We start from the raw sequence: 18,091 nt of genomic DNA on the forward strand, positions 1-18,091 counted from the left end.
CACCATGAAGATTAACAGAGATGCTTGAAATGTTTGTTTCTAATTTCTGTTGTGTTGAATCTTTAACAAAAACATCTTTTCCCCAAAAAAATTTCTTGGGTGTTGGAGTTAAGTAGGCATTAGCAAAGTGAAAAAGTTGTAAACAGCATGAATAAGAATAATTTCTTCCCTTAGTAAAATCAGGCTTTACTTGCTTCATATTTCTGAGGTCATAAACTTATGACTTCTCCAGTTGACCATAGTGTCTTATAGGAAAAACAGGGTAGGCAATACCTGAATTTCTAATGCGAAAAGCTGGTGGGGGAGGGGGAAAAGATATATAAAGCTCAATCTCTGCCCCTCTTTCCCCCAACCTTATGTAGCTGTGCCTTTGGAAGACACAACATAGCCCTAAATATTGTATCAGACATGCGTTCTGAGGCTTAGTCACTGTCCTATGTTGGTGGCTGTTGATGCTCAAATATTAAATAACTTTTTTTATAGTTTAAAAATTACATTGCAGTTAGTTTGTATATATGCTCTGACATTTCCAGTTGATTTCCACGTCTCTGAAATCATTGCCCTTATTTTGATTTAATTGAACTTTTCACCCAGTTCTGTCAACTTTTTTTGGGGGGGGGGGGCGGAGAATATTAAGATTGGATGGATCTCAGCCTCATATTATGTCCACACTAGGCAAAGTTTATATCTTTTGTATGTGCAATGATCAAAAATATGCCAAGGCACTGTGATTTTCTTGGACCAGAGCAATTTTGAATCTCAGTGGAATATTTAATCTCATATATTTGAGGGGGTAGATGGTACAGCAAAGAGGTTGGGGTGAGGTGGGGCATGACCTGCAGCATTACTAGTTGACTATTTCAGCAAACAGCTCTTAAGTCTGGTTAAAGAAAGAAACAGCAGGATAATCTAAAATTGTTCCCTTTATTCAGCTGTTTTAATTGCAAAATGTCTTTGTTGTCAGAACTAGAAATATTCAACCAGTTGTTGTTAAAATGTATAAAACACAGTGAAATGTAAATATGTAATTGCCTTGTCTATTTAAGAACAGCTGTCTGAGATATAATACTCAAAATAGCCCTTTTGCAGTCCCATCTGTTTCTATGGCTTTGTAAGTCTGAGTGGTTGTAACTGTGTAGCCTGACAGTGTTCTGTATTACTGTTCACCTGCTTTAAGCTTATGCTGTAGTGCTCATGCATGGGAAAGAGAGCTGTTTCTAATTCTGTGTTTCTAGAGCATGGCAACTTCTGGTGTGAATATCAGCTTTGATTCCTAAAATTATCAGTTTTATACTGTGTGTGGTGCTCGTCTGAATTCAGATGCTGTTGATCCCAAATAAGAAATCTTCCTTATATCCTGAGTACTGAGAGACCCAAGCATTTTTTAAAAAAATTGTTGGCAGATAGCAGTGTTAATCCTGTTCGCTGGTGATAGAACTCCTGTGGTGTTTCTCATGTAAACTCTAGCGTCCTCCTTCCCTTTTTGCTGCAGCTGATAATCCTATGGTCTCTGAAGAGAAAGGGCCCTGTTACCGGTTTGTCAGTGCAGGAAAGCAGTGCATGCACCCTCTCTCTGTTCAGCTCAGCAAGCAGCTCTGCTGTTGCAGTGTTGGCAAGGCCTGGGGCCCACACTGTGAGAAATGTCCCCTTCCAGGAACAGGTAAGAGGTGCCCAGAAAAACCTCAAACGCTTACCCACACACTGTATGCAGAATACGTACTATATCACCTCCTACACTTTACCTATTTTTTGTGTCCTGTAGTTTCTTGCAGGTTTTGTAAATGCTAATAGAAAAATACAATACAGCTTTTTTTGGTTTGGATAAACTAGCATTCATAAGAAAGATGGGATTTTCCATTGCTATGTAATGGTAGGCTTCCAATTTAACAAATAGTGTGTGGGGTTTTAAATTCCTAATTCCTGTAATATGAAGATAAGGTTAGTATGCGGGGATCTGGATAAATTGAACCAAAGTGTCTTTAATACTTTTCAAACATAAAAGGTACAAACAAAATGATGGAAGGTTTTGGGAAATAGTTTGCTACGCCTGCATGCATTAAGTTTTCATTATAAATAGTGGAAGTTACATGTGGGCAAGTGTACTCCCCCCTTTTTTCCCCAATATGTTTCTAACACACTTTTGTAGGGTGGTGCTACGGATGGTATTTTCAGAATAGTAACAGCTGAAAAATTAAATATTACAAATTATTTTTGGCTGAAACAATCACTTGTGGCACACTTAGGGTCAGATTCTGCCATCCTTACTTTGAGTAACATCTTATTCCGTGAGTAGTCCAGTTGGGTTTTGTTTTTTTAAAAAGGCTTGCTGAACAAAAAACCACATCAGTCATCAACTTGGTGCACCAAAGAGATGGGATCACTGGTTTTAGTGAAGCCACTCACAGACTAAGATACTACTCAATGTGAGTAGTAAGGATTGTTTCAGAGTGCCTATTATCTAATGTTACTTAAAACTTAAATGTCAGAATTCTGAATCTTTTAAGGCTTCGTTTCAAGATTAGTTCACTGTTTCATTTGGATGTATGGTAAAACAAATGACTAAAAGCACTTAACATCAGTTCACTGTTCTAGCTCAATTTTATTACCATTATGTGTATTAAATTTAATAATTGTTTCAGTTGTGTTTAGTGGATTAGTGTATGTGTTTCCTGGATTTGTAGGTGATAGAATAGAACTTGAACTATAATACACTGCGTTTACTGAAACTGCTGCTATAGAGGTCACTGGTATGATACCATACAGTATCAAAGGAAATTTTTGTTCTTATCTAGAACATGGTTTTATGGTACATTGGCTCATATTTTCAGAAGTGACTAGAAATGTTTGGGTGTCCAACGTGGAACATTGTAACAGGATCTAATTTTCAGAAAATACTGGGCCCCGTTAAGATGTTTGAATTTGGGCTCCAAAAACTGAAGCAATCAAAATCACTAGTCACTTTTGAATATTTGGGCCATTATTTCCAGTATGAATATTTGACTGATAGTTCATACATCAATGGTGACTTTTTATGTCCGTCTGTTTTGCACTGTCAGACAAGTAATGCTTGAGCAGTTTTTACATGGAACAATATTCTCATCAGGTGACAAGTTATTTAATTGCAGGAACAATATTTGGTTCCTGTGAGAATTCTAAAGATCAGGAATTTGTGTCCTGCTTGCTCTAAATTAGAACTGAACAGATATCTTTTTGCAAAAGTTGTTTCTCAAATAAAAATAAGTGTTTTAATACTGTATGCTATTTATGTAATTGGAATGACAAGTCTAATGAAATAAATTAACATATTAGTTTACTAGTGAGAGAGTATAAAATATACAAAAAAGTCAATTATTAATATGGGAGCCTGATTCTGTGGGTGAAATCCTGGCCCAATTGAAGATAATAGGAGTTTGCCATTGACTTCAATGAAATTTGAATTTCACCCTACATCTTTTGCGTTACTAAATCTCCCATTGAACAGACAGCAAAAAAATGTAGGATCCATAGTAAAAAAATATATATCTATATGTGATGTGTTCACCAGAATGAAAAATGTGGAGTACCGGTATATCTGGACATTATTTTGTAATATTGTTTTAGGCACCTAATTAAGTAGAACTTCTGTATGTAATCATTTTAGAAGTAAAAAACATATTTAAGGGCCACATTTTTAAAGGGACTTCAATCTGATCTCCACTTTTGTGTCCACAATTAATTAGAAGCACAAGTGAGGTTATATAGACATCAAACTATCTGATTTGTGACTTCAGTGAATTTGTAAACGACATCTTTTGTCCTTACAAAAATGTACCAGCAATTGACTGGAAGTGCAAAATTGGAAGCTGGCTTTACAACTTTACCCTGTAATATATTTTGAACCCCTTTTTAAGGTGGATAAAACATGAGGTAGCCAATTAATAAAATATATTAGCATTTGCAAAAGTACGGTTCAAATTAGGAATGAAAAAGCATGCAATAGGCCAGATCGTGCCCTCCATCATAAAAAGATCTGGGAGGATCAAAATTAAACGGAAAAACTCAGCAAATTTTAAACTGCAGGGTTTAAGCTGCATCACCCTCTTCAGCTGGCAAGGATTGGTGGTCTGTTGAAAAGTCTATGGGGACTGGCCTCCTACTCCATTAATGTTTCATGATATAGGGGTAGATCTTCCGCTTCTGTAAAGCGTCATCACTGGAACATGAAGGGCCAGATTTTCTTAGTTGCCCCCTGGGCACTATTGCCCCACATATCAACTTGATTGTATTTAGAGCCGTGATGATAATAAGGCCCTGCTCCCACTAAACCCCTAACTTGTTTCTCTCCTCTACCAGCTGAGTTTTTCAAGCACTGAGCAAGAATCCACTATTTTGGGTGAGATGATCACAGAGCCAGAGGCCCTCTGCATCTCGCTACAACTCCCAAACCTCAGAACCTGGAGTTCATGCAAAGGGACTAATGTGGGGTCAGAATAGATGCTGCTTAGCTTCAACTACCTTTTCTTCTGAAAGATTTATGAGCAGGATTTCCACTCCTCCCTTCTAGAGATGATCTAACCATATATCAGCCCTCTTAGCAAGTACTAAAGAAATACTCTTTTAAAAAATCCAGATGAAGTGTTGTTATTTTTTCTGCACATATGGAAAGGCATGTTATTTTTTGAATATTATACCATACTATATTTTGATCCTGTTCTGCGTGAATCAGAACAATGGATTCAGTATAAATTTTAAATTTCAGTGAGGCAAGACCACCACTGTATTTGAAGATAATACTGTAGGATGAAACAGGTACTATATATTTGGGGACCTTTTTGGAACCCTTACTTTTGGAGATATTTTGATATTAGTTTAATTTTATTTTTAAGAAAAAATAGACATCATTATGTTGTTGTAGATTTCTGAAAGACATGCCACAGGTTTCCTTTAAATCATTTATTAATATCACATTTGAATTACTGAAACATTTTTATGTTTCATTTAAAGATTAATATATGACTAAATATTTTTTAAAATGAGAGATTTTTTTCATGTAAATTATAGTCATTGCCTATTTTTTAAATATTTTTTCTTTTCTAAATAATACTGTTTCCAAAGTCAGATTGCTACACATGACTCTCTTAAAAACCCCAATCTAAAATATGCTTTTGCTGGTAACACTTTTTTTCAGTGGTCTCCTCCCCAACAAGGAGGAAAGTATCCAGCAGAACTTTTCAAATTGTAGGAGATCTTAGTATTTCACTGAAATAATCTTTTCCATAGTAAAATTTCATTCAATTTCACTTGTTCTGAGAGACTGATTTATAAACTAGGTAACTCCATGTTAGGACATATGGAGTATATCATGGTTTCACTAGTATTTTAACATTCATTGTGGGCCTTATCCAAAGCCAAATTAAGTCTATGGAAAGACTCGCTCATGTGAGTTCAGTGTGGTCTAGATCAAGGAGTATGTAAGGTTTCTGGTGTAGTTGATTCATATATCTTAAATAAATGTTATAAATCAAGATTTTTCAGCTTGATGTCTCTGGTTCAGTGGTAGTAAGAAGCTACTTTTTATTCTTCGGCAACTTCAAAAAGGGAACTATAGAAATAATAAATCCTAGTTACTTATGCTCTATAAACAATGACAAGTTGCAGATGCAAAGTCACCTCAGAAATAACATACTATGTGAATTAGATTAATTAAAAATGGTTCAGCTGTAGAGACATATTTAACACAGCTGAAGAAAGAAATAATAAACTGGAGGGTAAGCCTTTTATAGAGGAATGAATTAAGTCCTAAAGTAATTTTTCAGAGGTATTCAATAATATTAGCATGCAATAATGTTTGTTCTTAAATATAGCATATTTTGTTATAAAAATGTACATACAGTAGCAGAGTTGATTTGTGTTCATTATATTTTCCATTGTGTCAAAATATTGCACTTTTAGACTCTTAAAAGGAATATTTTCCCATCCCAAATCTAGCTGCTTTTAAGGAAATCTGCCCTGGTGGAATGGGTTATACGGTTTCTGGCTCTCATAGAAACAAGCTATATCATCACCCTGCAGTTAGAGTACAGCCACCTGTCATTGGCAAGACCCAGATTACTCAACCTGTTGCTAAAGGTACTTCTCCTCCACCTCTCCCAGCAAAGGAAGAGCCAGTGGAGGCACTGACCTTCTCACAGAAAAGTGAGCCTGAGGTGGCTGTGCAAGAAGGTGAGAGTGGAAAAGGATCTTGATCTGTAGTTTAGTAGACAGCTATAAATTTCTGTGCATGTACTTCTGTTTTACATCCTTTTTCTACAGTGTGTATATAGAATTTGAGGGTTTTTAAATAATGAAGAGCTCCATGTCACTGGATGAATTATGCTACAGACTGTAGTTTCAGCCATTGTTATACAATAGCTCCCCTTATACACTGAAAACTCCACACAGAGAAAACCATAGTTTGGCTTAATTTTTGTGAGCAATAGAAACTGAAAATGTTTGTTCTATTATAAGGATTCCTGTAACAATATTAGGCATCTCTAAAATGTGAAAAGTCTCATTACTGTCTTATTTCTTACAATGAGGCCTCTTTCTGTAAGTTTTTTCTCAATCTTTGCATGGGTTTCTGCAAGCTCCTCTAAATACCATTAGCAGCTTTAAAATGCCCTGTTTTTAACATGCTTAATATGAATGCAGAAGCAAAGAAATACAGACAGCCTGCAGCATGTGCAAAAATAAATGCATTGCCAACACGCTATTGGTGAACAGAATATAGGCAGGTAAAAATCTGATTGTGAGGAGTGTTGTGATGGTTTGGAGTCCTTTATATGTTATTTTCAAGAAGTAATTATGCAACTGGTGCACGGGGCAACAGTTGGAAGTGTCTGAGTAAATTTTGCAGAACTTCATGGGAAATGCAGTCACCATAGATTTACTTCTTCTAAGGATCAATTCCCTGGTGCTCCTTTAAAAAAAACAACCTAACATTTTAATTGAAAAAGCAAACAAACAATGTAAATAGACAATCTGTTTTGCAAATTGGAAAATCCTACCTTGAACTTGGCAGCCTTCATTCTGAAAAGCTGAGTGATATTTCTGGATCAGGAAGGTAGAAAAAATGAGATATTTTTCAAGTAAGTGAGTTCCGTCTGCTATAATATGAGTTACATAAGTAGAGGGAGAGACTTGAGACTTTCCAATCTTTGAAGAGGAATTGTCAACCTGTTTAGGCCTTGAAAGGAAAATAAAAACTATTCGGTATTTTAAAGGACTCAAGGGATTCTCTCTGTTCTAATTCCACCTTTTCAGTTGCTCATACCTTTCTTACACAGTTCCTTTTGAGCTGAAATTTTCCATGCTTAGTGTCAGCTCAAAAATGAAATTTACACTTTTTCTCACCAGAAATTTTGTGCGAGGATAAATCAAAACAACTGAAGCTAGAAATTCTAAGTTTTATAGAACTCAGGGAGATGTAAAAATACAGGAAAGTTTGAAGAAAATTGACTCACTAGTTTTAAAATTACACATTGAAAAAACACTGTGCTCACTTGAAGTCAGTAATGATGCTCATGCATGTTAGAATTTTTATTCTTTTTATGCATTTAATAAAACCTTTGAAATGCAAAATATTCTTCTATACTCAATTTGTCTGCAATGCTTAAGAACTGAAGCTAGTAAGGAAATGTTTTTTGTTCCCATGGGGGAAAAAATGGGTTGGGGGGGTGTCTTAAAACCCCCACAGAAACTGGGGGGGGAAATCAGTTTACAGCAATGGAAAACCATAACATTTCTACTGAAAACTAGCATTGAGCCAAAAGTGCTTAATTTTTGGTTGCTAGAAACAAACAAAAAAAATCAGGGTTTGATTTTTTTGGTGACACCCCCTCCTCCCAATTTTTGTTTTGTTTTGTTTAGTCAATATTGGATATTTTCCATGGAAATTTTCATTTTGACAAAAAAAGCCTTTTTTGGTGGAAAAATCACATTTTCAATTAAACTTTGATCAACTCTATAAGAACACCTCTGCTAAGGATGCCTTGCTCCTGTGGTAAAGCCAGCAGAGATTGTAAGCTCCTCAAGTTGAGTATCTCCAGTTTAAGTAAGTTTCAACAGACCAAACAGGTCCATATCAAAAGATTTGCATGCTTCATTAATGGCAGTTTCCTCACTTAAGGGTGGGTAAATTACAGGCCAGGAGCCTGCAGGGCTCATCAGCACTGTAATGGGTAGCCTCACCGGGCTGGGGAGCCTTTAACATAGCACTTATGCTACATCACAGGTGCATACTGGACCTAAGCCAGCATAGCCTGCAACAAAAGGATCATCCTTTTTCTGTAGTATCTGGCTGATGAATCTTGCCCATATGCTCAGGGTTTAGCTGATCGCCATATTTGGGGTCGGGAAGGAATTTTCCTCCAGGGCAGATTGGAAGGCCCTGGAGGTTTTTCGCCTTCCTCTGTAGCATGGGGCACGGGTCACTTGCTGGAGGATTCTCTGCTCCTTGAGGTCTTCAAACTACAATTTGAGGACTTCAATAGCACAGATATAGGTGTGAGGTCTTTTTTAGGAGTGGTGGGTGAAATTCTGTGGCCTGCATTGTGCAGGAGGTCAGACTAGATGATCATAATGGTCCCTTCTGACCTAAATATCTATGAATCTATGAATCTCAGCAAAAGGGACCCCTCCAGTGGCATAGATCTGGGATAGAGGTTGCTATTCCACCCTTCCACCTATCTGCCAGTGTTGAGGGCAAAGCAAGGACTTCTCTGTGATTCACACACTGCTATACTAATTATGCTGGGGGGCAGCCTGGCATATAGTCAGCCCGGGATAAGTCATGCACCTCTTGAGAACGTGTTGTGTGCTCCTTGGCTGTAATTAGGATGAATCCTCAAAGGAGAGGGAATAGAAACAGTGGCTGCACAAATGCTGTACCAGTTTTCTGACTGGAACAGGGACCAGGAATCTGACCCAACATCTTTGGAGGATCCAAACCATATTTTAAAAGTATTAAACTCTGTTAGCAAATAGCATCCTTTAGAGACACTGCATTGGATTTATATTCAGGATAGTCTTTGAGACTTACATAGGTTGACAGTAGCCCTCTTTAAGGATTTAAAAGTCTCAGATATATCTATCAGAGGTTAGGATAATATAAAAATACCTAAGATGCATTATATTTTCAAGCTTAAATATTTAAACTAATGTTAACGTAGTCATTTTTTAAAGATTGTGAAGCAGTTGACAACATTTAGGGATTAACTAACTACCAACAAATTTTCATTTGTAAAATAAAGATTTTTTTTTTTAAATATGGAACTTTTGGGGACAAACTTGGCAAGAAAGTCATTTCTGTTTGTTTTATATTTTGCTACTTTACAATTTAAATACTGCACAACTGAGCAGATTAATACCAAAACAAAAATTCATTATAAAACAATAACTTGTATGTTTAACTACTTCAGTCAGGAGTGTGAAAAATTCACACCCCTGAGTGGTGTTCTTAAACTGACCTAAGTCCCTGTGTAGACAGTGCTAGATTGATGAAAGAATTGGAGGTGGGTTATGTATGCCAATGGGAGTATCCCTTCCATTGGCATAGGTAGTGTCTACATTGAAGCACCACAGCTGTGTTGCTGTAGCATTTTAAAGTGTACACAAGCCCTAAATTTCACCAAAACCAGATACCATAATTAGGGGCCTACGAAATTCACAGCCATGAAAAACGCATCACGGACTGTGAAATCTGGTCTCCCCCATGAAATCTGTTGTGAAGTCTGGTCTTTTGTGTCCTTTCACCTTATCAAAACAGATTTCTCAGAGGGGGAGACCAGTGTTTCTCAAGATGGGGGTCCTGATTCAAAAGAGGGTTGTGGGGGGATCGTAAGGTTATTGTGGGTGGGTCATGGTATTGCCACCTTACTTCTGTGCTGTCTTCAGAGCTGGGTGGCCAGCCGGAGAGCAGCGGCTGCTGCTGGCCAGGCACCCAGCTCTGAAGGCGGCACCCCACCAGCAGCAGTGCAGAAGTAAGGGTGGCAATACCATAGTATGCCACCCTTCTGTGCTGCTGCCTTCAGAGTTGGGTCAGGACCATACAGATACAACACTGTGAAATTTCAGATTTAAATGTCTGAAATTATGAAATTTAAGATTTTTTAAATCCTTTGAATGTGAAATTGACCAAAATGGACTGTGAATTTGGTAGGACCTTAACCATAATATACATGCTTAGTCCTTTCACACACTGTCTCATTACAATAGCAGTGCTGTACAATAATATAAAAAAAATCATTTTCGCAGTCGTCATCTTGAGTTACTGGGCCAGATCATCAGCTAGGGTAAATCTATGGAGCTCTGTTGAATTTGATGGCTTTATGTTGATTTACTCCAGTTAAGGATCTGGCCCATAATGTTTATCCCAAGTATTCCTTGAGACAAATTCAGGAATTGCACATGTTTTTGATATGGTTAATTAGGGTCCTCCACCTCCCTTTTTCCCCTTAAATCACAAGAATATACATAAGGCTCACAACAATAACAATAACAAATCGCAATAACAAAACTACTACATAAAAACGAATGCTTTAAAATACAATTCCATAGTTTTACAGGCATCACTGTGTTTCCCAGCAGCTCTGACAAGTTCTAGGAAAATTAAATAAGAACTAGCTAATGGAGCTGAAAATTAGGGGATGAGATGGCAGGCTGTGTTATTTTATAGAGCCTGATTCTGACCTTGTTTTATGTCAGAATAAATCCACTGACTTTTGCAAAGTTACTTCTCATCTGTACGAGTCTGAGATCAGAATCAGGTCCATAGTCCTTATGAGACAGCCAAGTGGAAATTGAAATATGATGATAATTTCTTGGTTAATTGTTTTTAAATGGTACTAAGGCCTGGAATGCACAAATAATTTCAGAACACATTAAAATGACTCATGTTTTTGACACATTCTTTCTATTCAAACTAGTTAATTCCATTCCTTTTCTTTTTTTTTCTTTTCTTTCTGGTTTTAGTGGCAACTGCAGCCCCTGATCAGGTAAAACATGAATTCTTTATTATATGCTTTCACAAAATAACTACAGTACAATAGAGGATCCAGGGGATTTGCATCCAGCTATGAGAAATGTACTGTATACGAGAATATAACAGTACTGTATGAGGCTGTGGCAATTCAGACTCATTGGTAGTACACACATTGTTCAATTTTCCACTGAAATTTACCAGTGACCATTAAAAAGCATCAGTCATAGTTGCTTAGGGCTAAAACTGGGATTCATCATATGTTCATAAAGGTTAGGGCTCCGATTCATCACTTCATCTGTATTCAACAACTCACTTAATTGTGCTTAATTGTAGGCACACGCCCACGTCCCATTGCTTCAATGGACTTTAAGTATGTGCTTAAGTGCTATCCTAAATGGGGATGCTTCCCTGAATTGAGGGCTAGATGAACAGCATGCAAGAGTACCACTAACAAAAATGTCCATGATGAGGTTAAATAGGGAAGTCATACAGACTGATCTGGATTGCTTGGTAGGCTGAGCCCATTCAAATAAAATATGTTTCAATATAGCCAAATGGAAGGTCATACTTCTAGGAACAAGGAACACAGGCCATCCCTAAAGAATGGAGGACTGTATCATGAAAAGCAGTGACTCTGAATAGGATTTAGGGGTCATAGTGGACAAGCAACTTTACAGGAGCTCCTAATGCGATTCTGTGGCAAAAAGGATTAATGCAATTCTTGGCTGTATCAACAGGGAAGTAGTGAGTAGGAGTAGGGAGCAGATTTTGCCTCTGTATACAGCATTTGTGAGACTGATACTGGAATAATGTATACATTTCTGGCATCAGCATTTTTAAGAGGATGTTGAAAAATTGGAGACAGTGAAGAAAAGAGCTAAAGATTATTTGAAAGCTGGAGAATATGTATAACAGTGAGAGACATAAAGAGCTCAATCTGATTGACTTATAAAAAAAAAAAAGATTGAAAGGCGACTTGATTACAGTGTATAAGTACCTCCATGGGAAGAAAATATAGGACACTCAAAGACTCTTTAAGCTAGCAGAGAAAGCTAGAACAAGAACTAATGACTGGAAGCTGAACCCAGACAAATTCAAATTAGAAATGAGGCACAAATTTTTAACAGTGAGTATGATTAACCATTAGAACACACTACCAAAGGAAGTGGTGGATTCTCCATCTCTTCATGTCTTCAGATTGAGACGGGAAACTTTTGGAAGATAGAAACTTAGTCAAACACAAGTTATTGGGCTCAATATTGGGGTAACTGGGTAAAATTTAATGGTCCTTGTTATACAGGAGGGCAGATTAGAGGATCGTCACTTTTGACCTTAAACTCTTTGAATCTCTGAATCAGTATAGTTTACTACTTTCCTCCATATGAAGCTATATAATAAGAACTTTCAGCCCCTAGTTACAGAAGTAATCAAAATGCTTTTAAAAATAAAATATTGGCAATTAGATATCACACAAATAATGAGCTTATTGAGTATTTGTTTATTTACTCCAGTGACAGTTTTGCCTAATTAAGAAATGTAAACCAGGCCCCCCTAAAGTAGAGCAGTATCTTGCAGTGGGCAGTGTATTATACTTTCTGCTTTGATTTGTTAGGGATAACAATAGCTATGCTTCATTTCACACCTCCATAGTGATGCAAGCATCTCTAACTTATGAAAATAAGAAGTCTAATACAATGACCATTGTGATAAGTTCTCTGTCAGCCAAAGGCCTGCAGATGCCCATGAGTGTGCCCTATATTTGTGATAGAGATATATTTATAAAATATAAAATTGCACTCTAAACTGCAATTAAATATATTTTTGAACTATTCTAAAGTGAGAGATGGGGCTGCTCATGAGTGGTAACACCAATGTGGAACTAGAACCCTTATGAGTAACCACTTCAGATAATGGCAGTATTGCATGGTATGCCACCATTATTTCATATTTTAATTAGTAATACTTAGTTTGCTGTTAACATGTAATAGGTATGGAAGAACAGCAACTGTTTTCCCAGACAACAGTTTCCCACACAACTCAGAAAACTGCATTAAAATCACATCTTCAAATTGTAAATTTTTAAATATTTTCTTAGGAATTAGTTTCACTTGATGATCAAGAAAAACCTGTGCTAGAGCCTGGTCAACCTCAGCTTTCTCCTGGGATTTCAACAATTAACCTGCATCCACAATTTCCAGGTAGCTCTTTTTGACGACTCCTCCTTTAGCGGATTGACAGTACTTGTGAATCAAAGAATGGAATACTACATTTTGCTATATGTTCCTTTCTGTTTCAGAATCTAATTTGAAACTCTGGATTCACAAATTTAGGGCCTGATCCTGTAATAATTTTACTCCTGCAAGTGATCCTTACAAGAATGGCCCCATTAAAGTCAGTTGGACTATTTGTGTAAGTGCGTGCAGAACTGGTCCCTCTGAGTCCAGTTCTGCAGATGCTCTGCACACACAGCTCCCGTTGAAGTCAATAGGAGTGTTATGAGGGGATTGTAATGGAAGGATTGTACTGTAAGGAGTGAAATTCTTTACCTAGGAAAATTCTAAATGGAATAATAATACAAAACAACAACTAAGCTTTGTAACATTATTATTAAAAATGTGCTAAGTGCTTTAGAGAATGAATACGGAAACATTGTCTCTGCCCCAAAGAAATTACACTCTAACTTCAAGCTGGATACAACATTTGAGAGTAATAATCCAAAGGTGCGAAAATAAGAAGGTTGACAATTAGACCACACGATGACTGTTACTGAGTGTGCACATTTTGGTTCCATTCAAGTTACTGTTGTTCTTAATGGTAAATTGGTGCACTACTTGTAGCAACATGGAAGACGTGGGTTTTTTTGAAGGGATATTCATTAGAAGATGGTAGTGGCTTGGCGAACAGGTTTTGTGAGAGCATTCAATGAACAGGAGGCAGAACGTTAACAGTCATAGATCCAGGATCACAGGGGTAGCCGTGTTAGACTGGATCTGTAAAAGCAGCAAAGAGTCCTGTGGCACCTTATAGACGCATAAGCTTTCGTGGGTGATGGTGTGGCTGATCAGGTTAGGTCCTGTGATGGTGTCGCTGGTGTAGATATGTGGGCAGAGTTGGCCTCGAGGTTTGTTGCATGGATTGATTCCTGAGTTAGAGTTCAGCAACCACTTGTGCTGTGGCATCATCAGGGATACTGTTCCTGACTGCTTGTATTCCATTGTGCGTGGGATGTTTGTGTAGCACAACTGATTGCTGAACTCTGTGACTTTATCCTCATGCACAATTATTTCAAATTTGGTGACAGTATATGCCTCCAGACCAGTGGCACTGCTATGGGCACCTGCATGGCCCCACAATATGCCAACGTTTTTATGGCTGACCTGGAACAATGCTTCCTCAGCTCTCGTCCACTCACGCCCCTTCTCTACCTACACTACATTGATGACATCTTCATCATCTGGACCCCTGGGAAGGAAACTCTGGAAGAATTCCACCACGATTTCAATAGCTTTCACCCCACCATCAACCTCAGCCTGGACCAATCTACATGGGAGGTCCACTTCCTAGGCACCACGGTGCAAATAAGCAACGGTCACGTTAACACCACTCTATACCGAAAACCCACCGACCGCTATGCCCACCTTCATGCCTCCAGCTTCCATCCCGGACACACCACATGATCCATTGTCTACAGCCAAGCGCTGAGGTACAACTGCATTTGCTCCAACCCCTCAGAGACCAACATCTACAAGATCTTCACCAAGCATTCTCAAAACTACGATATCCACACGAGGAAATAAGGAAACAGATCAGCAGGGCCAGACGTGTACCCAGAAGCCTCCTGCTGCAAGACAAGCCTAAGAAAGAAACCAACAGAACTCCACTGGCCATCACATACGGTCCTCAGCTAAAACCTCTCCAACGCATCATCAGTGATCTACAACCCATCCTGGACAACGATCCCTCACTTTCACAGGCTGTGGGAGGCAGGCTAGTCCTCGCCCACGGACAACCCGCCAACCTGAAGCATATTCTCACCAGCAACGACACACCGCACCATAGTAACTCTAACTCAGGAACCAATCCATGCAATAAACCTCGATGCCAACTCTTCCCACATATCTACACCAGCGACACCATCACAGGACCTAACCAGATCAGCCACACCATCACCGGTTCATTCACCTGCACGTCCACCAATGTAATATACGCCATCATGTGCCAGCAATGCCCCTCTGCTATGTACATTGGCCAAACTGGACGGTCCCTACGTAAAAGGATAGATGGACACAAATCAGATATTAGGAATGGCAATATACAAAAACCTGTATGAGAACACTTCAACCTTCCTGGACACACAATAGCAGATTTAAAGGTAGCTATCCTGCAGCAAAAAAACTTCAGGACGAGACTTCAAAGAGAAACGTCTGAGCTTCCGTTCATTTGCAAATTTGACACCATCAGCTCAGGCTTAAACAAAGACTGTGAATGGCTAGCCAACTACAAAAGCAGTGTCTCCTCCCTTGGTGTTCACACCTTAACTGCTAGAAAAGGGCCTCATCCTCCCTGATTGAACTAACCTCGTTATCCCTAGCCTGATTCTTGCTTGCATATGTATACCTGCCTCTGGAAATTTCCACTACATACATCCGACGAAGTGGGTGTTCACCCACGAAAGCTTAAGCTCCAATATGTCTGTTAGTCTATAAGGTGCTACAGGACTCTTTGCCGCTTCTATAGATCCAGGAGTGGAAGAAGGAAATGGGATTGGAAGGGGTTGCGGTTGGCATCACTGAAGGAGCAAAAGGTAGGCAAAGTGTTAAGAGTCAAAGACAGATATTGTAGGCTGAGGTGAAATGGTGGATGACCTTGAATATAAGAACAAGAAGTTTGAAGTCCATTGTGCTGTGGGTGCAATCCACCTCTGATAATGGGGACTCTCATTGAGGTGCCTAAATCTAGAATTAGATGTCTAAATTTAGGTGCAAAAAATTTGGCCACTAGACATTATTTGTTTAACCCAGTACAAAGGGTTTTTTTCCTCAAGTGGTGTAATGATAAAAACCTCAAACTGTTTTTCTTATTTAGAATCAAAGAAGCGTAAATTACAAAAAGCCTTCATACTGTCAGATTAGTTCAATACTGTGTGTGTTATGTGTTGAAATATATCTTAAATATGATTGTTTTCCATTCTATATCAAACAGCAGTGATTGAAAAAACCTCCCCTCCCCTGCCTGTTGAAGTTGCCCCTGAAGTTTCTACTTCAAGTGCAAGTCAAGTAATTGCACCTACTCAAGTTACAGGTATGGTACTTGCCTTTTAGCGTAAAAATAGGGTAAGATATGACTCTGAACACATTCCTGATAATAACACCTAACTAGTACCACACTACCATTGAATTGTAATTGCAAATAGACTGTAACAGTAGAGCACAGGGAATACTTAACTAGGAGGTACAACACAGGAGGGCAAAATAACACCGTAAGGAGTATGTTTTCAGCAGAGTTAGGACTTGGGCTCCCTTGGTTGCAGGTACAATTTGCTTCCTCATTTTTATGCCCACAAAATAAATGGTGGGTGAAAATCTGAATAATTCCACCTTTAGATATCTGATCTGCTCCACAGTCAGGTAGTTAATATTCAGATTTGCACCCACAATTGAATTGTGGGTATAAAAATGCAAGCACAATGTGTAATCATAGAAAAAGGATGTGAAATGGTTTTTTACATGTTTGTACAGTGCCTAGCACAATGGGACTCTGATCCATGATTGGGATTCCTAGAGACTACCATAATTACTACTACTACTAATTATAATGAATATTTAATAGTCAAGATAAACTGCTCAATGAAGGGAAAGGTGACCAACATAACAATGGGAGTCCATTGTGGAGGATGCACTGTTCATGCTCCAGCATAAACATGAAAACTTTTGCTGCATGAAGTAAGTTCAAATTAGCCGCCTTGTTGGAGGGGCAAGTATGTATCCCTGAGTAACAGGGGAAGACTCAGAGGCAGCCATGCCATTAGAAGAAGTAATCAACAGGCTGTTGTAAGAGACACCAATGATGGATAAAACATTGGTAGAAACCACAGCAATAGAGGAGGACGCAGAAATTGAAAGCTATCAGAAGGCAAAGATAAGAATGGGATGAATAAAGCCTGTGAGAATTCTTTGCACTTTGAGACTGCAGAGGGATAACTAACCCTGGATAACCTTATGAAGGTGAGAAGACATTGGAAGACAGTGAGCAAGCTGAGGACACTGAAAAGAAGTGTGAGAAGCTACTTTAATTATACTGTAGATTACTAAACATCAAGGATTGTGAATTAAATGTAATACAAAGAGGAGAAAAAGAGCAGGACAGAGAACTGTCCCGTAACTCCAAATGTGATGTATCTGCTCAGTGAATATCACACATGGTCTAATCCTACTCTCATTGAAATCAAGGGTAAAACTTCCTTTGGCTTCAGAGGTCCAGGGTCAGAGAAGTGGACAGCAAGAATGACCCTACACATTGTTATCTACACTGGTGCTTATGTCAAGACATAGCAGCTGAATGAAAAGCATCATAAACAATTTCAGATACTTGGGGCAAAACCCGCAATGACTTCAGCGGGGTCCACATTTCATCCCTGGGTCAAAATTGAAGATTACTTCCATGCTGATGTTTCCAAAATTATTCTGCTAGTACTAAGGCAAAAAGAATCATGCTTGTGGGTATAAATTAGTTACTGTTCCAGCTCCAGCCCAGATCTTCACCAGTCTAGCTTCCATCTACTTCACTCCACTGAAACTGCTCTCTCCAAGGTGTCCAACAGGCTCTTCCGGGTCAAATCTGAAGGCCAGCACAATTCCCAGCCTCATCCTTTTTGGATGTCTATGTTTTTGACACTGTCTGTCAATCTGTACGCTTTGCTTGTCCTCTCTAGGTTCTCCTTCTGCCACCCTGGCATCTCTTTTGGCACGTCTGCCTCTTCCTCACTCCCACTTCTGTGTAGATTCCTCATGGATCTATTCTTAGCCCTCCACTTTTTTTTTTTTTTTTTACACACTTCCTTTGGCTAATCTCATCCATTTGCATGGCTTCAAC

The 18,091-nt window shown here is 38.5% G+C and overlaps 1 protein-coding gene across 6 annotated transcripts in view; it reads left to right on the forward strand.

The window, feature by feature from the left end:
* The window catches only part of LTBP1 (latent transforming growth factor beta binding protein 1), a 375,509-nt gene that overhangs the window by 234,625 nt on the left and 122,793 nt on the right, over positions 1 to 18,091 (forward strand). For 2 of the 6 annotated variants that reach the window (XM_073338422.2, XM_073338423.2), the window contains exons 11-15: positions 1,493 to 1,660; positions 5,968 to 6,201; positions 10,990 to 11,012; positions 13,095 to 13,197; positions 16,202 to 16,300. In XM_073338422.2, the coding sequence (XP_073194523.2) occupies positions 1,493 to 1,660; positions 5,968 to 6,201; positions 10,990 to 11,012; positions 13,095 to 13,197; positions 16,202 to 16,300 (627 nt within the window). The remainder of the gene's footprint in view (positions 1 to 1,492; positions 1,661 to 5,967; positions 6,202 to 10,989; positions 11,013 to 13,094; positions 13,198 to 16,201; positions 16,301 to 18,091) is intronic. The other 4 variants (XM_073338426.2, XM_073338424.2, XM_073338427.2 and 1 more) reach the window with 4 other exon arrangements.

Source organism: Lepidochelys kempii, chromosome 3 (genome assembly GCF_965140285.1).
Source record: "Lepidochelys kempii isolate rLepKem1 chromosome 3, rLepKem1.hap1, whole genome shotgun sequence".
NCBI lineage: Eukaryota > Metazoa > Chordata > Testudines > Cheloniidae > Lepidochelys > Lepidochelys kempii.